General features: G+C 48.8%; 1 protein-coding gene across 2 annotated transcripts in view; it reads left to right on the top strand.

Moving 5' to 3' along the window:
• The window catches only part of TBC1D9B (TBC1 domain family member 9B), an 81,073-nt gene that overhangs the window by 29,979 nt on the left and 24,592 nt on the right, over nucleotides 1–26,502 (top strand). For both annotated transcript variants that reach the window (XM_088454756.1, XM_088454755.1), the window contains exons 10-14: nucleotides 5,112–5,326; nucleotides 5,592–5,709; nucleotides 6,945–7,230; nucleotides 7,834–7,963; nucleotides 8,387–8,485. In XM_088454756.1, the coding sequence (XP_088310882.1) occupies nucleotides 5,112–5,326; nucleotides 5,592–5,709; nucleotides 6,945–7,230; nucleotides 7,834–7,963; nucleotides 8,387–8,485 (848 nt within the window). The remainder of the gene's footprint in view (nucleotides 1–5,111; nucleotides 5,327–5,591; nucleotides 5,710–6,944; nucleotides 7,231–7,833; nucleotides 7,964–8,386; nucleotides 8,486–26,502) is intronic.

The following is a 26,502-nucleotide window of genomic DNA, read 5'->3' as shown; positions in this document are numbered from 1 at the left end:
TCAAGATCCCATTCAGGGACGTGCAGGCAGGGGAGGCAGAGCCTCCCCTGTCATACTCCCTGTCATGCTCCAGAGTTTTGATATAAAAACTGGCCTCCCCAACCCTTGACCTCACCACACGTCACTGATCCCATTCAGTATAGATCTGGAAGATACACATGGGGATGTTTTCTATAGGAGTTCCCCATTACTGTTCAGAGCTGGGGATTGGCTAAGCTAGGGGTTAGGTCAGATAATAAAAGGTCTTTTAATACAAACATTGTGAACCGGATTGAATATTTTATGTAATGAAAGACAATGCCACCTTTTTAAAGATTTAAGATTCCATATATTGCAATACGGTTACAAAGATTGAATCTGCAATATTGGGTATCTCCAAAGGATAGCTATCCCGTCTGAAGGGTGGGGATCCTTCTCCGATGGACAGAAAAATAGAGCGCTCTTGAGAATGTACCCTGGGGCAGTACTGAAGCCAGCCATTGTCCTAGCTTCTGGAGCATGAGTCTTCAGATTTTGAGAAAACAACCTTGAGATGGGCATGCAGGAAGATATCAGTCGCATTTTGCTATTGATGGCTGTGAGGAATAGGACATCTCTGTGAGGCATCCTTGTATGCTGACATCCTACTTGCTGCAACAGGATAGAAGTAGCAGGTGAAGCTACAAGCAAGCCAACTCTAGGCTAAGTTTCAGAGAAGCAAGGTCTACAAAAGCAGGCAAAAAATATGTCAGGCAGTATCGGGTTGGGCCGAGTGGCAGACCAGGTGTCGGCATGGCAGCCTGGAGATTCCAGCAACTTAATCTCTTATGATGCAATAGGAGAAGCCACTAACAAGTGGTTACTGATGGTGAGAGGGAATCCCTATACCCCGGGAGTGGCAAACTAAAATTTCTCAGGAAGAGTGACCCCCATGGTATACCAGCTGACACAGTAAGCCCATCTGGTCACAGCACTATTCCTAGTGGCAGTTACATCTTCAAGAAGGATTGGAAGACTACACGCTGTATTGTGCCAGGGCCTATGCATGCACATTTGGCCTATATTTTCATATCCACCAGAAATTAATTCTTCCCTTCTCGGGAAAATGTTGGCACGTGCTCTCAGAACCCAAAGGGTGCGCTCTTTTATCTCTTCTGTTAAGGATAGAGGGGGGCAGACCCTTCATGAAACCACTTCAATTGCGGAAGCCTTCTGTTCGTATTATTCTTCGCTTTATAATTTACCAGTTTTTCCAAACTTGACACCTTGGTCAGAGATGAATTAGAAACACCCTTCTCCTTACAGGAATTGGAGGAAGTCATCAAGTCTACCCCTTCTGGTAAGAGCCCTGACCCTGATGGCTTTACCATTAATTACTATAAGGCCTTCCGGGACAAACTAGCCCCCCTGCTCCTGAAAGCTTTTAACAATATCTCCGATACCTCACCCTTTTCTAAACAATCTATGGAAGCCCATATTACAGTAATCCCTAAAGAGGGTAAGGACCCTTCTCTCTGTCCCAGTTATCGTCCAATTTCCCTTCTGAACGTCGATGTCAAACTATTCGCAAAGCTTCTCGCAAACAGACTAAAACACTCCCTGCCTTCCCTCATTCATAGTGATCAGGTGGGGTTTGTCCCGGGATGTGAGGCCAGAGATAACACCTCCAAGCTTATAGCCCTTATCCACCATATTTCCTTGACTGATACCCCAGCTATTCTGTTTTCTACCGACGCCGAGAAGGCGTTCGATCGCGTCGATTGGGACTTTATGACAGGAGTTTTGAGACAATTGGGCCTGGCACCTGTTTGCCTTCAACGTATCCTTGCCTTATGTAGGTCTCCATCTGCGAGAATTAGAATTAATGGATCCCTTTCAAATTCTTTCCCCATAACAAATGGAACTAGACAGGGCTGCCCATTATCTCTTATGATTTTTGTCCTTTGTATGGAGGCCCTGGCACGTTCCATTCGCCTAAACCCTGACATATCAGGTGTCAAGGTGGGCAGGGAGGAATATAAACTAGCTTTATTTGCTGACGACTTATTGGCCACAATCACGAACCCTATAATTTCCCTTCCGAATTTAGTAGAAGAGTTTAAGTCCTTTGGGGACCTTTCTAACTTTAAAATCAACTACTCAAAATCTGTTGCATTAAACATTACTGGTCCCTCCCAGATGGTAGCTGGTCTCAAATCATCATTCCCCTTTGCTTGGCATACCACCCATTTAAAATATCTTGGGGTTTCTTTAACTAGAAACCTTACCCACCTATTTGAATCTAATTTTGTCCCTCTACTGGCCAAACTCCGCTCGGATTTGCAGCTGTGGAAGACGAAATCTTTTTCGTGGTTTGGAAGATTAGGCGTGTTAAAGATGAACTTCTTACCTAGGATCCTATACCTCCTACAGACTCTCCCAATCAAATTGTCAGCTAAGTGGATACTAGATGTCCAAACTCTAATTAGAGACTTCATTTGGAAGGGAAATAGACCCCGTTTGAGGTTGGATCTTATGTCCCGGCACAAGGATAGAGGTGGCATTTCCCTTCCAAATATTAAAAGATACCATCAAGCATGCCTCCTACACCGCATTTTAGAATGGACTAGATCTGACTCCCCTAAATAATGGATATGCATAGAACAACAAGCACTTGAGATTCCCTTGTCGATAGCTCCATGGCTTCCTGCTCTCCCCAATCTCGCGCACCCCACAATTGGCCCACGCTGTCCTATTGGAAGTCCATGAGGAGATCCCCATCGGTGTCCGCTCCTAATCCATATTAACTTCCATTAACTTCCATTCTTGGTTGCGGGCAGGTCTTTTCAGGGTTGGGCATTTGGTTAGCAATGATGATGTGCTATCTTTTGCAGAGGTATGTGAGAGATGGAGGCTGCAGGCTAATGAGTATTGGCGTTATTTCCAGGTTCGTTATTTCGTACACTCCTTGGGGACACCCCAGAACTTGAATAGGGTTTATACTCCTTTTGAACAGCTATGCGTAAGTCCCACTCCCCCCACCCATACTATTTCATTGCTCTATAGCTCTCTTTCCTCAGATGCTGGCATTTCCCTCCCCAGCTTTACTGAGCGGTGGAACCGTGATCTTGGTTCCAATCTGGATGAAATTCAATGGAGAAAGATATTTGCACTAGCACACGCTTGCTCCAAGAGTACCTCCGTTGTTGAGACTCAGTACAAGCTCATCTCGAGATGGTACAGATGCCCAGATACTCTTTCTAAAATGGGGTTTGGGGTGCCCAATATATGTTGGTGCTGCTTAAATGCCCCGGGTAACCCTTTTCATATCTGGTGGTAATGCCTACTCCTTCAGCCCTATTGGTCGGAAGTTATTTCGCCTTTCGGCCATAATTCTGGGTGAACCGGTTCCCATAGATCCCCTGTTTTGGTTATTCCATCTGTCGTCCGGGACCCTCTCGAGGTACAAAAGGTCTCTATTATGTAATTTGAATAACGCAGCAAAGGTTGTTATCCCAATGAGATGGCGCTCCTCCTCTCCTCCCGTGGTGACTGACTGGTTCACAAGAATAGATTTATATATGGAGATGGACGATTTGATAACTTCCGCAGATGGCGACTATGAATCCTTTAGGGATACCTGGTCTCGCTGGATGGATTTTAAGGATTCTGTATCTTATAAATCCATTCTCTCTAGCCGACCTACACTCGTGTAAGGTATGCCTATTTCCCTGCCTGGACCCTATGTGACCCAGTGGAGCTGATATATATATTAATATATATTAATATTAAACTTCTCGTGGCTTTGTTTTTGATCTATAGTCTAAATATGCAGCAATTCTCTCTCTCCCCCCTCCACCCCTCATTGTTTTGTCTCTTCCCTAACTGTTTTTTTTTTTTTATTATTATTTTGATTATAGAGGTTCTTTATATGCTGATTAGGAAATTTTTTATAATTTTTTGGATCTAATCGAAACCTCATTTTGCAGGTTCACTTTGTAATATCGATTTTTGAAATGGTTCTCTTTCTGTAATAATCTGCTACTATTTTCTAATAAAAATAATTTGCTATAATTCTTCCCTTCTCTTGTCGTAATCCTACAAGCTCTCTTTGGACAGAATGAGAGTTGGAAAAGTGCAAATATGTAATACCTTGGCATGGTGTCTGAGATTGTTGGCATACAGAGTTAATTGGGAGAAAGCCCCACGCATTCTAAGCGCCCATTTCACTGCCGTCATAGCCATGTTATGGGCAGAGAAAACACAAGCCACGACTGGAGAACCATATACGATGGAATCCTTCCCCCCCACACGTCTTTCCAAACATTACAGATTTGATATAACCGCCTCAGCAGGGTATCCGGTCAGATGGTCAACAGTAACAGAATGTCAACATCCTCACATTGCAGTGTTGCTATGTCAAATGTTGACATTCTGAGGATGCCGATAGGTTCCACCGGGAGGGTTAGGCTGCAGATGGGGGAGGTTAGGGTTAGGCTGGGGGGTAGGCGTGATTAAGGAAGGAGTGTTTAGAGTAAGACACTAGGGGGGAGTCTTTCGGGGTAGGGATTGGAGGTAGAGATCTCACCGGAACACCACTGCTGAGATTTCGCCACCAGGACCTGTAAGAAGATGCTGGAGCCACTGCTGCCGCCGGGAGAAGGCAAGACCCCACTAGACCACCAGTGACGGTTTGTCGACCGTTCATCATGTAAACATGATATATGTTGACCAATCTAACAACATTCCCAAATCAGAGTTTGTCAGAAAAGTACTGCAGGCTGTAGTTACCCCGACCTAGGAGTGAGTAAACTCCTAACTGGGTCTGGTACAGACCCATAAGTGTTTGCTGGCTTTAAGGAAGATGGGAGGATTATTATCTGTTCATTTAATTCCCTTGTAGTATTAGTATTAATAATAAGTGGTGGTGCATTTATTTAGTTGTTTTATGTTGGGGAAGTTTTATGAGGACAACACAGGAAGGGAGGAGCGCAAGTGTTTGTTTCCTGTCTAGCTTTCAGCTCGCCCCAGAATTAACCCCTTAGAGTCTCCTGTCATGAAGAGAATCAAGAAATGAATAGATAATTCTTCTACCTCCCAATATTTACACTAAATATCTATTTAATTTTTTAAAAAGCGCTTTGTTTCTTTAGGAGCATCAAATGAGATGGCGACACACCCCGGCTACTACACCGACCTTGTGGAGAAGTCCACAGGAAAATGCAACCTTGCGACAGACGAGATAGAACGCGACCTGCACCGTTCCATGCCGGAACACCCCGCTTTCCAGAATGAGCTAGGCATAGCGGCCCTGCGCCGCGTACTCACAGCCTATGCTTTCCGGAACCCCAACATTGGATACTGCCAGGTAGCATTGTAATATCCTATGTAGCGCCCCAGAGTACGTACATCGGCCGTGAGATTTGCTGTATGGACTTACACCGAGCACTTTCTAAGCTACGTGACATTATTACTTAATTAGGTTGTCTATAGGTATTAACTTCCAACTCTCACTTCCAGTACAACATAATCTGCTATTTAGTATTGTGTGCACAGCACAGTAATGTACTTTATGGCACAGTTATGTTTTCATTTACAGTTCTACAATCATGACCATTGTTCTCCTTATGTAGGCCATGAATATAGTGACCTCTGTGCTCCTGCTTTACTGCAATGAGGAAGAGGCATTCTGGCTGCTGGTCTCGCTGTGTGAGCGGATGCTGCCAGATTATTACAACACCCGGGTAGTGGGTAAGTCAGCAGAGATCCACACAAGCTCCTTCACACTTTTCTACATATTTGTATTTCCCTTTTCTCTCCTAACCTTTTGTGTATATTATGCTGAGTATTGATCACCTATGTTGCTAATAAGATGAGGCTGCGGAGCTCATTATGTTGGGGCATCTAACTCAATTAGTGCAAAGACTAAAACGTGCTGTAACTCATTGATACCAATCAGATGTTTGCTTTAATTTTCCAACTTTACCAGAATGAGGGAATCTGATTGCCATGGGTTACAGCACATTCAGATGTCCCTCGATATTTCCACAATAAGCCCTTCTCCCATAGTACTAGAACTGAGGGGATCCGATTCCAAGAACCCTAGTGGTTCAGAATTAACTCCCCACCACCAGCCCTAAACCTATAGGGTCTGATTCAGAGGTGGGCGTGGCTGCATCTATATGCTAATGCCGCATCCGATTTACAAGCAAGTGAGTCGCCAACTTGTAGCGTCTTAAAATCATGCATTTCCTTCACTGTTTTGTATGGATGGCAGGGTGCAGTTTCTCTGTCTGAGTATGCCCTCCTGTGTGAGCCCTCCCTTCTCCCCACCTCCCGTGTTGCCCCAGAATCTGATTGGCTCACAGTACCCCATGCTTCCCAGCAGGGATGGCCATTGATGGGTGCTAATAATCGATGGTTCTCTGGCAATGGTTTCATGGCATCAACGTTAATCACTTATGTTGCCATCGATGGTTAACCCAAATGATGACCTTCCCTTAAATGAGGGTATTGAACGGTTGTCAGTGCAGCTGAATGGCCACCAGCACTGGCCTCTTGTACAGATTTACTGCAGCTCTCTCAGTGCCCTGAGGTTACATTTCAGGCATCCTGAGACAAGTGTCTGTTACAGAACAAGAACAAGCTCTATGCTAAGAGGAGGGTATGGCCAGCAGGAGAAGGGGTTAGATGTTCTTATAAAGTCCAGCCTCCTGGTGGCAGGGTCTATACTTTTTGTCTTGTGAGATACATGAGAAAGTGATTTAAAAATAAGCACAACAATCTTGTTTTAACTATTTGCTGCATTAACTGGCATTGGGGAGGGGGGAGCAGCATCAATCTATCAGTGTGTAGTGTGCTATAGGTAATGTGTGTATAATTTAGTTGTGTTGTTTACATAACGCATGATAAACTCCTTTAAAAATAATCAAATGTTATTTACATAATGTCCCTAGTTGCTAATAACTTGTCTCTTGGGTGTCCAGGAGCCCTGGTGGACCAGGGTGTGTTTGAGGATCTGACCCGTGAATATCTGGCTGAGCTTTCTGAGAAGATGCAAGAACTGGGCGTGATCTCCACCATCTCCCTCTCCTGGTTCCTCACCCTGTTCCTCAGCGTCATGCCCTTTGAGAGTGCGGTGGTGGTGGTAGACTGCTTCTTCTATGAGGGCATCAAATTGATTCTTCAGTTGTCCTTGGCTGTCCTAGAGGCCAACATGGAAAGCCTGTTAAACTCCAGTGATGAAGGGGAAGCCATGACTGTACTTGGAAGGTACAGATTACAATGTAATGTACTATGTTTGGTTACATCGTAATGTACATGGTTATGTAATTAAATATTGTACAGCATTCCTGAAGCCTTAACTGACATACGTCCACAGCAATCTAATGCCTTAATACGCAGCTCCTTGCTATGGGGTTTTACGTATGTCTGTGGTTCTAGGCTCTGGTGTTTGGCAGCTGGTATCTTTATGGGCACTTAGTACAATTGCATGGAATCTGGCAGCCTGATTCTGAGCTGCCCGCAGTGCCGGTGCTCATGGAGATTAGTGATCTTTGTGCTACTGTGCGTGCACGAAAATCCATAAAAACTCATACACCCCCTGCGGTCTGTACGCACAATCGCAGTTGCCATTGAGGCGTCTCAGAAATGTATTGGAAATATGAGGGCATTCCTGGGAGGTGGCTAATCACATGCATGGAGATGGGGGATAAAAACACCTGAAAAAACTGTGAAATGCAGTAAGTACAAATTGGTGTGATATGTAAGGAGCCAAAGCCTTTCTCCAAAGGAAGATACAGCAGGTTGGTGTTGGGCTTAGGACTGTGCAGGCACCTATGTGGTCATATCTCAGGTCTTGCTCTATCTTTGTAGATACCTGGACAATGTATTGAACAAGCAGAGTGTGTCCCCTCCGATCCCACACCTGCACGCCCTTCTCACTAGTGGCGATGAACCTCCAGTGGAGGTTGATATTTTTTACCTCATCAAGGCGTCCTATGAGGTAATGTTCATTAAATAACACAGCATTTAAAGCCAGTCTTTCATCAGGATGGGTCATTCCATATCGAGTCAACCAATTTTGGAGATCGTCCCCACCGGCTGTCTGTGCGCTGCGGAGTCAGTGACAGTTGTACTCACCTGCACTTTTAGGGCCATAGTTTAGCTACTATTGCATTTTGTAAACAAAAATTTTCCCAAAGTTAGTCTGACTTACATGCCGGCCTTCATGTAACATTTTACCAAGATTGGTGATGGTCAGTTAGGGACCCCTGGTCCACTTGACATGGATTGACCCAGATTGTTTTTTACGTTCCACTGTTGGCTTTATACAGTGGGCGCAGGTGTTGTGTTCCCTGTGTGATACCTTGGATGTCCTTCTGAATACTGTGGACAGTATCTGAACTGACCTCTCTGCTCTTACTAGAAATTCAGCAGCCTGAGAGCAGACGAAATTGAGCAGATGCGGTTTAAGCAGAGGCTCAAGGTGATACAGTCCTTGGAGGATTCGGCAAAGAGGAGCGTGGTAAGAGAAAATGGATGTACCTGGCTGAAAATAGCCTGACAGTGTGGACAGAAAAAAAAAATATTTAAAAGATTTCCACTTTAAAAATCAATCAGAGCTATATGTATAAGGGCTGGGGTCCCGCTAAATTCAGCAAATGGTGGGGTTTCCAGGGGAAGGAGCCCCGACCAAAGTACTATTATTGGTAAAGGAGATTATTTAGTAAAAAATTAATTATTTAAGGTGCAAAGCCGTTTTAAATTAGACAGTGTCCAAACTATCTTTCTGCTGCAATGTTTAACAGCTGTACCACATTGCAATATTTTGTTAATAACCTTTTCTACATCAGGGTCCATAGGGTATCCACAGGATACCTTGGGGTATAGGCGATGGCGGTAGTCATCGGGCACCACAGAGTTAATTTTTTCCAGCCTCCCAGGATGCACTGGGGTCCCTCTCCTATACCCCGCCCCCCGAGCCAAGGCAAATCAGTTTTGTCGGTGCCCGGCTCGGAGTCGGGTCACCATTTTCAGAGGGGGGCTGTTCCCAGCACCTGAAGTTAAAGACAGCGATTGTTGCAACAAGCTGTACAGCATAGACAGTCAGTACTGACGTCGATGCTGTCGCTCCTCCACCCCATCGGACCAGAACGCCGGTACTGATCCGGGCATGCTGGTGGGTGTCTGGGGTCACAGCTAGCGGTGACCCCGGATTACCCGGACTGTGGCCGGATTCAAGGGGTCAGGTAAGCGGCAGGGTCCCACGGAGGGTACACGCCGATACACAGTCCTCGGTCCTCAGGCAGGAGGCTCCCTGGGGACAGGCTGCGTGTGGAGCCAGGTATTAACCTGTGCTTCCACTAGACCACCAGGGACAGTGGGCTGCAGCAGAGCGGTAAAGCTCCAGTGTTCCAGGGGTTAATTGCATGGCAGGGGAGCGCGCCTTCTCTGTCTCACAGCCGGCGCCTCCCCCGCTGCACAGTACCTTTCTATAGCGGTCTGGCAGGCTGTGTCAGTGCTCCTCCCCCTGGGCCCGCTTGATACAGGTGGCATCGCGGTCCGGGTCCCCCCGCATTCCACTCCTCCGTTAAGGTCAGAGTATGCAGCACTGTTTCCTACCAGGCTCTGTGTCTGTGTAGTTAATCATAGTGCTGGTAGTGCAGGGATTTATTTCTGCATTGTATGTGACTTAATGCTAGCGCTGTCTGCCTGTACTTTCACTTCTGACTGTCAGCCATTTTCCTGTCCTTGTTCTTCCTCTGCTAAAGTCCTTGCGGTGCGGTGTTGCAGGTTGTTCATTGCCTCATAGTAAAAGTATTTTTCTGTCAGGGGAGTCACATACTCTCCATTTACACTCATCATGTCTGAGAGTGAACGAGAATATCCTCTTCAGCTAAAGTGTACCACATGTAATATACCATTAGCGGAGGGTGATGGGAACACTGAGGGATTATGTAGGGCATGTTACCTCCTAACACGCCCGATCTCAGTTACTGCCCCTGTGCAGGAACCGCCCTGGGCTTGTTTTGCTAAGGCACTTACAACCCTTGTGGGCCAGCTGGCGATGCCCCCTGCATTTCCCCAGATGGGGTTATCGCAGCAGTTGGTAGTCTCATCACCCATGCAGGGGTTCCCAAGGCAGTTGATGGTACCCCAGTGTCTCCCGCTTTCGCCCCCCCAGGTCTCGCAGGAGCCTGCATGGGTGAATTCATTGTCCAATACGGTACAACACCTGACGGACGTTTTACAGGGGGAGTCATCATTACGGCCTCCTAAGCGGCCATTAGTCTCTCAGACGGTTCAGTTTGATGAGGATAACGTGACGTCTGATGATGGTGAGATTTTTTACTTTTCAGACCAAGAGCCCCTTCGTACTAAGGAGGCAGAGTCAAAGTCTAAAGTCCATATACCTGGCCTTATACGGGCAGTCCGTGCGGCCTTGGTAATAACCATAAGGATCCCCCCCCCGTGGCCAAATCCAAATACGCCTTCTTTAAGGATATTAAGGGCAATACCACTGTGTTTCCTCTATCTGGTCAGTTAGTGGATCATTTAGAGGAGGCGTGGAAAAATCCGGGTAAGCGGTTCCAGCCTCAAAAACGCTTGGCCTTTCCATACCCTTTTGCGGATAATTATTTTTCTAAGTGGGAAACCCCCCCTCAAGTGGATTCTCATGTCACACGCCTGGTGAGGAGTGCTACATTGCCCATGCCCTCCATGTCCTCCTTAAATGATGCTACGGATCGCAAGGTGGAAATATGCCTGAAATCCATTTATTCCCTTGCTGGAAGGTCTATGGCCGTGTGCTGGGTGGTCAGAGCCATGGATCGCTGGACTGATAGCTTGGAGGCGTCTCTGGACACTGACTCTTTAGCTGAGCAGGTGGAGTTAGTGGGAAATCTCAGAGACTCAGCCATGTACATTAATGAGGCAGCCTTGGATATAGGTCTCCTCACTATCAGAATCTCCTCGGCAGTAGTGGCGGCTCGCCGCGCCCTATGGTTGCGCTCTTGGAAAGTGGAAGGAGATTCCAAAAAGGGATTGGAATGCTTTCCTTTTAATGGGCAGGTCCTGTTTTTCACTGATCTGGACAAACTTGTAGCCACTCTGGCAGCAGCTAAGTCTGCGTGTCTGCCATCGGCTACAGTCCCATCAGGATCGGGTTCTTCGTCCTTTCAACCCTATAGGGACCAGGGTAAGTCCAAATTACAGTCCTTTCCGAGACAGTCAGGGGCCAAGAAATCTGCCAAGCCAAAGAAGCAGGCTTGGAGTACAAGATGTCTTACTCCCAAGACGTACGATAAGCCTTCAGCCTGATGGGACGGGCCTCTCTTTGGGGGACCCCAAAATGGGAGGCCTGCTTCTTCAGGTCGCCCAGTGCTGGTGTCTGACCACCACGGACACTTGGGTAGGAGAAGTGGTCTCTCGAGGGTACGCCCTCTCCTTCTGGCGGAGGCCTCCCAGACGGTTTTTCACCACGGGCCTTCAGTCAAATCAAGACAAGGCCCTGGAATTCCGGAAAGTGTTACACTCTATGCTCCAGGCTGGAGTTATTTTGCCGGTTCCGTCGTCCCAGAGGGGATCGGGGTATTACTCCAATCTCTTTCTGGTACAGAAACCCAAAGGGTCTTACCGGCCCATCCTCAACCTCAAATCCCTCAACAAATCCTTGAGGATTCCTCGGTTCAGGATGGAGACCCTGCGTTCCATCATTTTGACGATGGAGCATGGGGAGTTTATGGTGTCGCTAGATATTCAGGATGCCTACCTGCATATCCCCATTGTCTTAGCACACCAGCGTTTCCTCAGGTGTGCAGTGGTCGACAGACATTTCCAGTTTCAGGCACTGCCCTTTGGTCTGGCCACGGCGCCTCGAGTGTTTACCAAGGTCATGGCAGTTATGGCAGGCCACCTGCGGATGCAGGGGGTCCACTTGTTGCCCTATCTGGACGACCTCCTGTTGTTGGCAGGGTCTCCAGAGATACTTCAGTGCCATCTGCAACTAACAGTCTCTGTGTTGAAGACTCACGGCTGGCTGATAAAAAGTTCTCCCTGGTCCCCTCACAAAGGATGCTCCATCTCGGAGCCCTGTTGGACTCCCAACATCAGAGGATCTTTGTGACGGAGGAAAAGATCTCTGCATTTCAGGCAAAGGCACGCAGTTGCCTGCAGAGTCGCCGGGTGTCTATTCACTCGGCGATGAGGTTACTGGGATCCATGGTGTCGATGTTCGACATGGTGGAGTATGCCCAGACCTCTGCAGAAGTTGATCCTCTCCAGATGGAATGGGTTGCCCCATCGGATAAAGACACAGACCATGTGTCTTTATCCGGAGGTGCGTCTGTCTCTGGCCTGGTGGTTGCAGACTGCTCACCTGAACGGGGCTCACCTGAACGGGGTGCCCCTTTTGGATTGCAGACTGGGTTCTTCTGACAACAGACGCCAGTCTCCGAGGCTGGGGAGCTGTGACGGGTCCGCACTTCTTCCAGGGAAGGCGGACGCCAGCAGAATCTGCGCTTCCAATAAACATCTTGGAACTTCGGGCAGTATTCAAAGCTCTCCAACAAGCAAGACATGTCCTTCCCAGAAAACCTGTACAGGTGCAGTCGGACAACGCCACCACGGTGGCTTACATATACCGCCAAGGAGGAACCTGCAGTCAGGCGGCCCTGACAAAGGTGTTCCGCATTCTAGCTTGTGTGGAAGGCAATCTCCCTGCCATCTCAAGCAATGTTCATGCCAGGAGTCCTCAACTGAGAAGCAGACTTTCTCAGCCTTCAAGACGAGCATCCAGGAGAATGGTCTCCTCATCAGCAGGTGTTTCAGCTACTGGTGAACAAGTGGGGCCTTCCAGAGATAGACCTCATGGCCTCCCGACACAACAACAAGCTACCTGTGTACGGGTCAAGAACAAGAGACTCAGTGGCACTTCGGGTGGACGCGCTGTCGGTCCGGTGGACCTTCCAGTTTGCGTACCTCTTCCCTCCATTCTCTCTTCTTCCTCGAGTGCTTTGCAAATTCAAGCAAGAAGGCAGCACACACATGCTGATAGCTCCAGCGTGGCCCAGACAACACTGGTACTCAGATCTTCGGAGTCCCTCCGTAGACACTCCAATGCGGTTGCCTCTACTTCCGGACCTGTTGTCTCAAGGTCCTTGCCATTACCCGGACCTGGATCATCTGTCTTTGACGAGTTGAGCCCTGTGATACTGTAAAGTTGAATCAGGGTTGAGCCCTGTGATGCGATGAGGTCGGAGCAGGGTTGAGCCCTGTGATGCGATGAGATCGGAGCAGGGTTGAGCCCTGTAATACGGTGAGGTCGGAGCAGGGTTGAGCCCTGTGATGCAATGATGGTTGAAGCAGGGTTGAGCCCTGTGAAGCGGTGTGGTTCCGAAACAGGGTTGAGCCCTGTGGTGTAACTAGAATCCGGAACAGGGTTGAGCCCCGCGATGCGGTGATGATAACTGTAACGGTGCAGTTGACAACTGTAACGAAGATGGGTTCGATGTCCACGGGAGTGAGAGGCAACAGGCAAAGTAAATAGTGCAGCAAAAGGTGAAACCACAGCAGTGGAGCAGAAAGCAATACTTAGGCAATGGCTATGCTGAGCTTTGTAGTGCGGCTGGTAACTGGCATCAGAAGTTAAGCCGGAACATGAGCGGAGATATAGCAAAGTCTACAGCAACCCACAGGAACAGCAGGGATCTGGCAGGAGTCCAAAAAAGGCCTGAAAGTAACGTTGCACAGACACTGAGACACAGTTAGTAACAGGCTTTATACTAGAGGTCTGTGATCAATAGGAAGTTCAGAACATGTGACCCAAATGGAATCAGGTTTGAAATAATGAGCAATCTAGGAATCCCACAACCTGACAACACCTTGGAAACAGATGATCACTTTAACTCTCTATTCCCTGTATGTGAGGAACGCCAGCAAGCAGGATAGCTCCTCCAACGACCACAAAGAAACTTTGGAAAAAGTAATCTATCTTTTTGTACTGAAATAGTCGCAGTCCTGACAGCTACACTTCCTGATGTCCGCACCTTTATGCAAGGTGTACTTTGCATTCAGCCTCCCTTTGTTCCACCAGTGGTTCCTTGGGATTTAGCTGTGGTTCTGAGGGCTCTCCAGGGACCGCCATTTGAACCACTGGGCTCAGTGGATTTAAAATAGCTTACAGCTAAGACTGTGTTTCTCCTGGCCATTGCTTCAGCCAGAAGGGTGTCAGATTTGGGGGCTCTCTCATGTCGCCCTCCCTTTCTGATTTTTCATAGAGATAGGGCAGTGCTTTGCACTTGCCCTGGTTTTCTACCTAAGGTGGTATCTAGTTTCCACATTAATGAGGAAATTCTCCATGCCTCTTAGCTGGTGAGGCCTCCTTGGATGTGGTACGGGCTCTATGGATTTATGTTGACCGTACCAGTCCATTTCGGAAGTCGGACTCCTTGTTTGTCCTCTATGGTTTCCATAAGAAAGGTTGGCCTGCCACGAAGCAAACTTTGGCAGGATGGATTCGCATGGTGATTTCTGAGGCTTATGTTCATGAGGGTCTTCCTGTACCATCCTCTCTTAAAGCTCACTCTACTCGGTCTGTGGGTCCTTCGTGGGCAGCTCGCCGTGGTGCCTCGGCTGTTCAGCTTTGCAAGGCAGCCACGTGGTCTTCTGTCCATATCTTGTGAGGTATTATGCATTCGATACCTTCGCCTCTCAGGATGCTTCCTTCGGGCGGAGGATTCTCCTTTCTGCACAGGAGCGTCCCCACCCTTGAAGGATACTGCTTTGGGACATCCCCAAGGTATCCTGTGGATACCCTATGAACCCTGATGTAGAAAATAAGAGATATGGTAAGAACTTACCCTTGTTATCTCTATTTTTCCGAAGTCCATAGGGTCCCACAGGACTCCCGCCCTGTTGCACCTGTATTGCAGATGGGCTTTGATCTGGTCACTGGTTTTTCCGTCTCCTTCTGGTGAGAATGTGATTCTTGTGTGTTCCAGACTTTCTTCTCTCTCTAATTTTTCTCCTCCTCCGGCCTCGGGCTTGTTACGTAACTGATTTGCCTTGGCTCGGGGGCCGGGTATAGGAGAGGGACCAAAGTGCATCCTGGGAGGCTGGAAGAAATTAACTCTATGGTGCCCGATGATTACCGCCATCGCCTATACCCCAAGGTATCCTGTGGAACCCTATGGACTTCGTAGAAATACAGATAACAAGGGTAAGTTCTTACCATATCTCTTATTTTTTAACTGCAGAAATTTGTATCTTTAACCTCGGACAACCAATATATTTTTTTTTTTATTAGTTGACCATTTATTTCCTCCATTATTTGACCCTTCCCTTGGATCAAGGTCCTCAATTTAAAGGCACCTATACTTTTTTTTCTGTATTACTTGATCACATAAGTGTATCGGAGGTTTGAGGTCCCGATGAGTCTGCAAAGGAACTTCCTTATTAGATTGCACAATTACTGACCCAGCTGACACCAAGATTTTTTGAAGCTCAACCACAATTGGAATACAGGGAAACTTTAAATCAAATGTGAGCACGATTGGGATAATCATTTTTACATGATGATCCCCATCAGCACAGACGGTTTAATGGTTAGAATTACTGCCTCACAGCACCGAGGTCGTGGGTTCGATATCCACTACGGCCCTAACTGTGGAGTTTGTATATTCTCCCTGTGCTTGCGTGGGTTTCCTCCGGTGGCTCCGTTTCCTCCCACACTCCAAAAATATACTGGTAGATTAATTGGCTCCCAACAAAATTACCCCTAGTGTGTGAGCATGTGGTAGGGAATATAGAGTGTAAGCTCCGCTTGGGCTGGGACGGATGTGAATGGCCAAATGTTCTCTGTAAAGCGCTGCGGAATATGTGTGCGCTATATAAATAACTGGTAATAAATAATAATACATTTTCTAATCCAATTAGCAACTGTTATGAAAGATTTATGCTTATTTGGCCATGTAGAAGAGATGAAAGCTAAGGGCTATCAATTTTAACAGCTGATATCTGTTGTTTTTTTTTTTTTACAGCTCTGTGGTTTTCTCTTTTTACCCAGAATCCTTGGGACTTTTCTCATCCCGCACATTGCAGTCCCTCCCTCATTGCTTTATCTAGCATTGATCCTTGCAGGCACTGGTGATTGTGTGATTACGGGGCAGATATATGAAGAGGTGATAAGTGTCAGATGCGCTATAACCAGCATTATTTGACACTTGCAAAAAAAAAAAATCACTTTTCTCTACAGAATTTGTAAACATCTAACAAATCTGCCGTTGCTATATTATTGTATGGCAACAGAAGTCATGCACATGCTGCTAAAAAAAATAAGCGCACTTTCTACTTCAGGGTCCATAGGGGGTCCACAGGGTTGACCTTGGGGTATAGGTTGGGAACCAAATCCGGGCACCACGCAGTTAAAGCTTTTAGCTCCCAGGATGCACTTGGGTCCACTCTCCCTATAACCCCACCCCCAAGCCAGAGGCACCTCAGTTTAAGTTGGTGCCCGGTCGGAGTCGGGTCACCGTTAGCGCAGGGGGAGCTGATTAGCAGCCCCTAAGCTTTATTTTTTCTTAAGGCCAAAGTTTTTTTTATTTTTACTTTGGATTCTTCAGAGCGGCAGCGTCAGACTGTCCATAGGACGTCTAAGCTGCCGCTCCGTCACCCCGCTGGCGCTGAGACGCCAGTACAGATCTGGGGATCTCAGCGGGACCCCAGAGTCTGTACTAGCCGGACTCTGCGGGCGCCCAGGACTGCTGCCGGATCCACGGGGAGCAGGTAAGGCGCGGGTCACCGCTTGTGGTGATCCGCGCATTTGAAATGCAGTCCTGTGCCTCTGGTCTCTGGGGACAGACCGGAGGCGCCGGCAGTGGCGGCGGGCTCCCCATACCCCGTGTGTCCACTAGACCACCAGGGACTTAGTGTTCGGTGCAGGGAGCCGGCGTCCCGGGGGTTAATAGCCGGCCAGGGGAGGCAGCCTTCCCTGTTACAGCGGCTCCTCCCCTCAGCTCAGCGCGCCTTTCAATATCTATAGTCTGGCGTCGCTGAGCTTCTTCCTCCGCGGGCCACGCTTCTTCTGAGGTCTCCAGCGGCCATTTTCTTGTGGTGCAGCAGAAATCTCCGGAGATGGCAGTGAGCCCAGTCCCCCTGCGTACCTCACCATCAGGTCAGTGTACACAGCGCTGTAGCCTTCCCAGACACTGAATCTGGGTAAGTTGCATGCAGTGTAATAGTGCAGTATCTTATATGACATGTTTATGTATATATGTGTATATCTGCATGGTATGTGACTTAGTCTAGTGCTGACTGTCTGTACTTTATTCTCTCACCTGTCAGTGTATATCTATCCCTTTTCCTTATCTGCCCTAATACAGCTGTACTTGGGCTGGTTCTGAGACCTCACATTTATATACTTGTTAATATTTGTGAGGTTTGTCACATACGGTTGCGTGCTGCACATTGCCATATTTTGAGTGGAACTGTGTGTTGCATACGCTGAAAATGGGTTCCTGCAGCTAATTTTTAGTATCAGTCAGGACCAGTATAGCGCTGCTTGATCGCAAGGCTTGGTCAGATATGTCTGACCAGGAGATAGAGCGTTATACTGCACCCATTTTTACTATCCTGCAAGCCATGTGCTGCAGGTGTTAGTGCGGAGGATTTAACTCTGAAAGGGTTCTGTATGTGGCGTCATCGGGTGCCGGCCCCTTTCACGACCCCCTTGGGCGGTTTGTTTTCTCGGGATCCTCTTAATTGCGGATCGCCGGGCGGGCCCCATTGTTGTACCTCACTTGGGGTTACTTCACCATACTGCCCTTTTCATCTCAGGGTATCTCGCAGTTTCTTGCACTCTTCCCCTGTGACACAGACTATCGCTCCCTGCAGGGGTTTTTCGAGTATATGAATTCTCCCTGGTGTCACAATAGTCTGTCATGCCCCTTGCAGGGATTACCACAACAGCCACCCTGGGTGGATGTCGTTTTTCTACGAAACGCAAATTGGCGTGGTTGACGCCCCGTGGTTACTTCCCAGTTGGCTCTGCCGTGCACTGGATACTGTTTTGGGCTCTTTCCCTCTTAAACGGGGGGAAGCCTATTTCAGGTATTATTATCCCTGCTTTAGGGCTGGTGGCAGGTCCATTCTGGTTAGAGTGAATGTTGACCTGCACCTGTATCATACACCCTCAGTATTACGTGCCTTCTGGTTCCCTGTTGCTGACTAGCGGGGGGATCGCATGGTGGGACTCTGGCTGTTGCCAGTTATGAGGTATTACAACAGTGTTTGGCCTCCTGTCCCAAATTCCCTGAGGGTCATCACGAGCCCCTCCATGGGGTGGATGGGCGTGTTACTCGTCGGATTACAGACGTTACTACGCATCCCATTCCTGCGTGGTCGGATTCTTCTGATCCGTAGGTGGTAACTCTGCCTGAAATCAGTATACTCGCTTTCAGGGGTTGTTACCCATCCTACCATGGCTATAGCATGGTTGGTTAATACTATTGCATACGGAGCTGATGCATTTTTAATGTTTTTTCCCCACCAACACGTTTGGGGTTCAAATGTATTTGGTCGCTCACGTAATATATGCAGTTGTCATAGGTGGACATGCCTATATTGGATACCAGTCTCCTAACTTTCAGAGTTCCGGCTGCGACTGTATCCTCCGTAATACCCTATGGCTGCGCTCTGGGAATGCAGAGGTGCAGATACCATCTATAGGGTAGATCTTGTTGGGTCCTGACCTTGACAGTGGCAGTACAAATTTCCCGCCTTCAGCTATGCCCACTACAGGGCCTCAGACTAAGTCTATTAAGTCTTTTTGTCCTCTGGGTCAGCCTAAAGGTCTGTTTCTTCAACCGAGCAGGCCTGGACTGCCAGCCGATCCTGCTTCTGAACCTACGGATATATCGTCAGCATGACGAGACAGGCCTACCACTGGGAGATGGCGATTTTCTCAGTTCGCCCGGTACTAGTGTCTAGTTGCCGCGGCTACGTGGGTAGGAGGGTACGCCCTCTTTGCTCAGGCGGCCTATTTCCATGTGATGGTACGCAGGCCCTTATTCGGACCAGAACAGGGCCTTACAAATCCAGAAAGCTATGCAGTTGTTGCGGTAAGCGGAGCTAATTGGGCCATCCCCACTTTCTCAGCGAGGGACTGGTTGTTCTGCTTTCTTTCTGGTGCGGTGGCTGAATGGTCCTCTTTGGCCTATTCTCTGTCTCAATTCCCTGAACCAGTTCCTAAAGTTACCTGGGCTCAGGAGGCAATCCCTATGCTCCATCATACTATGTTTGGAACCTGGGGACTTTATGGTATCACTGGATATACAGGATGCGTGCCTACGGGTACTTACAGAGACCTTGCCTCAGCATGGACTGAGGTTTGCTGTATCACAGCACTTATAATTTTTCGGGCTCTGCCTGTTGGGACTGTTCTCAGCCCCACGGGGGTTTACCAGCGTTTTGGATTTTCTGACAGTTCTTCTGTTCAGTATATCCCAATGCTCCTGTACCTGGATGGCCTCCTGCTCTTAGCAGGATCACCGGGGTACTTTACAGCCGGGTCAGGTTGACTGTGGCTTCTTCAGGGTGCAGACGTTTAATCAATGGGGAAAAAGTCCTCCCTGCATCCCTCTCTGGGTATTCTTCACCTAGGAGCCCTGCTGGATTCTCAGAATCTGAGAATTCTTCTGGCGTAAGATGGCATCTCCACTCTTCCATTAGTACATGGATGTCTGCACAGTTGACATATGTCTTTACACTCTGGGATGCATGGTCCACTATTCAGTGTCTGCCTTTGGAAGGGTGGAATGGGCTTAGTTCCATTCCAGGCCTTTCCATAATTGGCTTATCTCCAGATGGAACAAGTTTTTTCTGTCTGATCACTGTTCAAACGATGATGCTCTCCCCGGAGGCAAGTCGGTCCCTTATCGGGTGACTATGACCATCTCGTCCAGGGTATTCTTTGCTAAGGACAGTGTCTGGTTCGCATCCATTTCAATGCAGTTGGATGTCTGTCGTTTCCACCCTGTCAATTAACTTGTTGGAACTTTAGCCTGTCTTGGGCCTTCACTCTGGCATAGCCCCTGTTTCCCGGTGAACCTGAAAAAGTTCAGTCCGACAGGGTCAGAACAGTGGCTTCCTTTTTAGCAATACTGTTCGTTGGGTGGCAATGTCAGGTATGTCATACATTCGGACATTGTCTGAGGGTCTCCTCCCGACCATCTCGGCAGTGTTCATTTCAGGTGCTCTCCATTGGGAAGCGGGAGTCCTCAGCCGTCACGACGTGCATCCCGGGGACTAGTCTCTTCCCCAAGAGAGGTTTCATCTCCTGGTGAGCAGGGGGGGGGGCCCTCCTGAGGTGACACTCATGGCCTTCTGACTCTATCACACTATGGTGTTACAGTCCAACTCTGGGGATTCTGAAGCAACCTTCAGTGACTCTTAGTCGGTGAAGTGGTTCTTCCAATTTGCGTACCTGTGTTCTCCAGTCTCCATTCTTCCTCGAGGGAAGTGTTTCAATCGAGACAGAGATGCTTTTCTGCTGGTGGCTCCTGATTGCCCCAGATGTCAGGGGTACTTGGTTTTTCGGAGTCTCTCCATCGATACTCCATTCCTGATGCTTCACTGCCCAGACCTGTTGTCTCAGGGTCCTGGGGTTTGCCTTGGACCTGGGTCGTTTGTCTTTGACTGCGTCCCTACAGTGGTCTTACGGCTTCCCTGGCTTTGTCATCGTTGGAATGATTAGAGCACATGGATCAGCTTTTGCTGGGACCTACCACAAACTGTGGCAGCCATAATTCTTATGGTATTATACTTATCGATACGATCCTCTGGTGTCCAGGATTTCCAGACATTCTGGCATTCCTTCCGGCTGGCTTGGGTTTCACCCTCGGCCTGGCCTTCCTGACAGTGCAGATCTGTACACTGTCAGTATGATTAAGATATGGAATTGCTCCGCTCTGATATCCAGTTCATCCTTTGGAGTGTTTTCTGGATTATGCCTCCATTTGTCCTCCCTAGGGACTCCTTGGGAGTTAGTAGTGGTTCTTTGTTAACTCCGGGGAAAGTTAATGGAACCGCTGGTTGTGATAGCCATTACAGGGTCTATTGCTTTGGCTTTCTCTCTTTCTCTCAGGGAGTTTATATCAACCAGGTGAGTGTCGGAATTGGGAGCGTTCTCATGTGGCTCCCTCTTCTGGAGGGCATCTTGTCAGGGTGTGAGTTGCTCTCACCCTGTGTTTCTTCTTAGTGATTTTTAGGTTCCATATTATTCTGGAACTTATGGTGCGGCCATTCAGTCCCCAGTCCTCTCGGCTGGTGTGGCCTCATTGACTGTGGCCGGCCTCTGTGGATTTATGTGATCCGTTCAAGTTCCTGACGGAAATCGGACTCCTTATTGGTGGTCTGAGATTTCTGGTTTTAACAGAAAAGGATGGCCGGCCTATGGCCATATGTTGGCTGGACGGCCTCGTATGTCTTCTTCAGGGGCCTACCCATGGGTAGGCCTTTCTGTTGTTGCTGCTTGTTTTTTCTCGGGCCATGTAACCCTCGTGGGTGGCTCGCTGTGGCGCCTTGGCTGTTTTGCCTTGCTAGGTGGCCACGTGGTCTTCTGTCCACACCTTTTAAGGTTCTAGGCATTGTTTTCCTTTGCCTCTCAGGATGCTTCCTTTTTGGCGGCGGATTCTCCTCTCAGCACAGGAGCGTCCCCTCCCTTGGTTGAACTGCTTTGGGACATCCCCAAGGTCAACCCTGTGGACCCCCTATGGACCCTGAAGTAGAAAACAAGAGATATGGTAAGAACTTACCTTTGTTATCTCTGTTTCTACGAAGTCCATAGGGTCCACAGGGCACCCGCCCTGACGCACCTGGCTTCAAATGGGCTGTGTGACTGGTCACCGGTTTTCCGTCTCCCATTTCTGTGAGTATGGTTCTAGAGTGTTCCAGTTTTCTCTCTCTTTTTCTCTCCTCCTCCGGCCTGGGCTGCTTACAAACTGAGGTGCCTCTGGCTTGGGGGTGGGGTTATAGGGAGAGTGGACCCAAGTGCATCCTGGGAGCTAAAAGCTTTAACTGCGTGGTGCCCGGATTTGGTTCCCAACCTATACCCCAAGGTCAACCCTGTGGACCCTATGGACTTCGTAGAAACAGAGATAACAAAGGTAAGTTCTTACCATATCTCTTGTTTTTGAGGCTTATAATTTTTATCACATATGGGCGGAGTGTGTGCTAATCAGGGGCGGTGTCCATGACGGTCCGTCTGTACACGAGATCTCGCGCATGCGCATAGGGACCAGCTGGGATGCAAGACGCACTAAGCTGCGGGACCTGCGGGGATCGCAGGAGAGGGGAGTTTCTACTTCAGGGTCCATAGGGGGTCCACAGGGTTGACCTTGGGGTATAGGTTGGGAACCAAATCCGGGCACCACGCAGTTAAAGCTTTTAGCTCCCAGGATGCACTGGGTCCACTCTCCCTATAACCCCACCCCCAAGCCAGAGGCACCTCAGTTTAAGTTGGTGCCCGGCCGGAGTCGGGTCACCGTTAGCGCAGGGGGAGCTGATTAGCAGCCCCTAAGCTTATTTTATTTTTTTAGGGACAAAGTTTTTTCATGGACTTTGGACTCTTCAGAGCGGCAGCGTCGGACTGTCCATAGGACGTCTAAGCTGCCGCTCCGTCACCCCGCTGGCGCTGAGACGCCAGTACAGATCTGGGGATCTCAGCGGGACCCCAGAGTCTGTACTAGCCGGACTCTGCGGGCGCCCAGGACTGCTGCCGGATCCACGGGGAGCAGGTAAGGTCGCGGATCACCGCTTGCGGTGATCCGCGCATTTCAAATGCAGTCATGTGCCTCCGGTCTCAGGGGACAGACCGGAGGCGCCGGCAGTGGCGGCGGGCCCCCCATACCCCGTGTGTCCACTAGACCACCAGGGACTTAACGATCGGTGCAGGGAGCCGGCGTCCCGGGGGTTAATAGCCGGCCAGGGGAGGCAGCCTTCCCTGTTACAGCGGCTCCTCCCCTCAGCTCAGCGCGCCTTTCAGTATCCATAGTCTGGCGTCGCTGAGCTGCTTCCTCCGCGGGCCACGCTTCCTCTGAGGTCTCCAGCGGCCATTTTATCTCTGTGGTGCAGCAGAAATCTCTGGAGATGGCAGTGAGTCCAGTCCCCCTGCGTACCTCACCATCAGGTCAGTGTACACAGCGCTGTAGCCTTCCCAGACACTGAATCTGGGCAGTTGAATGCAGTGTAATAGTGCAGTATATTATATGACATGTTTATGTATATATGTATATATCTGCATTGTATGTGACTTATGCTAGTGCTGACTGTACTTTATTCTCTCACCTGTCAGTGTATATCTATCCCTTTTCTTTATCTGCCCTAATACAGCTGTACTTAGGGTGGTTCTGAGACCTCACATTTATATACTTGTTAATATTTGTGTGGTTTGTCACATACTGTTGCGTGCTGCACGTTGCCATATTTTAGATGGAACTGTGTGTTGCATACGCTGAAAATGGGTCCCTGCAGCTAATTTTTGGCATCAGTCAGGACCAGTATAGTGCTGCTTAATATTTCCGCCAAGATTGGTCAGATATGTCTGACCAGGAGATAGAGCGTTATACTGCACCCATTTTTACTATCCTGCAAGTCATGTGCTGCAGGTGTTAGTGCGGAGGATTTGACTCATAAAGGGTTCTGTATGTGGCGTCATCTGGTGCCGGCCTCTTTCACGACCCCCTTGGGCGGTTTGTTTTCTCGGGATCCTCTCAATTGCGGATCGCCGGGCGGGCCCCATTGTTGTATCTCACTTGGGGTTACTTCACCATACTGCCCTTTTCATCTCAGGGTATCTCGCAGCTTCTTGCACTCTTCCCCTGTGACACAGACTACCGCTCCCTGCAGGGGTTTTTCGCAGTATATGAATTCCCCCTGGTGCCACAATAGTCTGTCATTCCCCTTGCAGGGATTACCACAACAGCCACCCTGGGTGGATGTCGTTTTCTACGAAACGCTAATTGGCGTGGTTGACGCCCTGTGGTTACTTCCCAGTTGGCTCTGCCGTGAACTGGGTACTGTTCGGGGCTCTTTCCCTCTTACACGGGGGGAAGCCTATTTCAGGTATTATTATCCCTGCTTTAGGGCTGGTAGCAGGTCCATTCTGGTTAGAGTGAATGTTGACCTGCACCTGTATCATACACCCTCAGTATTGCGTGCCTTCGGGTTACCTGTTGCTGACTAGCGGGTGGATCGCATAGCGGGACTCTGGCTGTTGCCAGATAGGAGGTGTTACAACAGTGTTTGGCCTCCTGTCCCAAATTCCCTGAGGGTCATCACGAGCCCCTCCTGGGGGGGATGGGCGTGTTACTCGTCTGATTACAGACGTTACTACGCCTCCCATTCCTGCGTGGTCGGATTCTTCGGATCCGTAGGTGGTAACTCTGCCTGAAATCAGTATACTTGCTTTCAGGAGTTGTTACCCATCCTACCATGGCTATAGCATGGTTGGTTAATACTATTGCATATTGGGTTGATGCATTTGTAACGTTTTTTCCCCTCCAACACGTCGGGGGTTCAAATGTATTTGGTCGCTCATGTAATATATGCAGTTGTCATAGGTGGACATGCCTATATTGGATACCAGTCTCCTAACTTTCAGAGTTCCGGCTGCGACTGTATCCTCCGTAATACCCTATGGCTGCGCTCTGAGAATGCAGAGGTGCAGATACCATCTTTAGGGTTGATATTGTTTGGTCCTGACCTTGACAAGATTGTAGTAACATTGGCAGTATTACTAACGACAAGTTTACCGCTTTCAGCTATGCACACTACAAGGCCTCAGACTAAGTCTGTTAAGTCTTTTTTGTCCTCTCGGTCAGCCTAAAGGTCTGTTTCTTCGTAGACTGTCGGCATCTACAAGGGCCGACATATCCAGTACCGAGCAGGCCTGGACTGCCAGCCGATCCTGCTTCTGAACCTACGGATATCTCTTCAGTCTGACGGGACAGGCCTACAACTGGGAGATACCGATTTTCTCAGTTCGCCCGGTATTAGTGTCAAGTTGCCGCGGCTACGTGGGTAGGAGGGTACGCCCTCTTTACAAGGGCCTTACAGATCCAGAAAGCTATGCAGTTGTTGCGGTAAGCGGAGCTAATTGGGCCATCCCCACTATCTCAGTGAGGGACTGGTTGTTCTGTTTTCTTTCTGGTGCGGTGGCTGAATGGTCCTCTTTGGCCTGTTCTCTGTCTCAATTCCCTGAACCAGTTCCTAAAGCTACCTGGGCTCAGGAGGAAATCCCTATGCTCCATCATACGATGTTTGGAACCTGGGGACTTTAGGGTATCACTGGATATACAGGACGCGTGCCTACGGGTACTTACAGAGACCTTTCCTCAGCATGGGCTGAGGTTTGCTGTATCACAGCAACACTTACAATTTTTCGGGCTCTGCCTGTTGGGACTGTCCTCAGCCCCACAGGGGTTTACCAGTGTTTTGGATTTTCTGACAGTTCTTCTGTTCAGTATATCCCAATGCTCCTGTACCTGGACGGCCTCCTGCTCTTAGCGGGATCACCGGGGTACTTTACGGCCAGGTCAGGATGACTGTGGCTTCTTCAGGGTGCAGACGTTTAATCAACGGGGAAAAAGTCCTCCCTGCATCCCTCTCTGGGTATTCTTCATCTAGGATCCCTGCTGGATTCTCAGAATCTGAGAATTCTTCTGGCGTAAGACGGAATCTCCTCTCTTCCATTAGGAGTACATGGTTGTCTGCGCAGTCGACAGATGTCTTTACACTCTGGGATGCATGGTGGAATGGGCTCAGTTCCATTCCAGGCCTTTCCATAATTGGCTCATCTCCAGATGGAATGAGTTTTTTCTGTCGGATAACTGTTCAAACGATGATGCTCTCTCCGGAGGCAAGTCGGTCCCTGTCCGGGTGGCTATGGCCATCTCGTCCAGGGTTTTCTTTGCTAGGGACAGTGTCTGGACCGAATCCTTTTCAGTGCAGTTGGACGTCTGTCGATTCCACCCTGTCAATTAACTTACTCTGGCATAACTCTTGTTTCCCGGTGAACCTGAAAAGGTTCAGTCCGACAGGGTCAGGACAGTGGCTTCCTTTTTAGCAACACTGTTCGTTGGGTGGCAATGACAGGTATGTCACATATTCGGACATAGTCCGAGGGTCTCCTCCCGACCATCTCGGCAGCGTTCATTTCAGGAGCTCTCCATTGGGAAGCGGGAGTCCTCAGCCGTCACGACGTGCATCCCGGGGACTAGTCTCTTCCCCAAGAGAGGTTTCATCTCCTGGTGAGCAGGGGGGGCCCCCCTGAGGTGACCCTCATGGCCTTCTGACTTTATCACACTATGGTGTTACAGTTCAGCTCTGGGGATTCTGAAGCAAACTTCAGCGACTCTTTGTCGGTGAAGTGGTCCTTCCACTTTGTGTACCTGTGTTCTCCGGTCTCCCTTCTTCCTCGAGGTCTTTGGAAGTGTTTTCAATCGAGACGGAGATGCTTTCCTGCTGGTGGCTCCTGATTGCCCCAGA

The sequence above is a fragment of the Taudactylus pleione genome, unplaced genomic scaffold (assembly GCF_031769625.1).
Source record: "Taudactylus pleione unplaced genomic scaffold, aTauple2 ptg000629l, whole genome shotgun sequence".
Classification (NCBI taxonomy): domain Eukaryota; kingdom Metazoa; phylum Chordata; class Amphibia; order Anura; family Myobatrachidae; genus Taudactylus; species Taudactylus pleione.
This window is presented reverse-complemented; position numbering and strand designations above follow the sequence as displayed.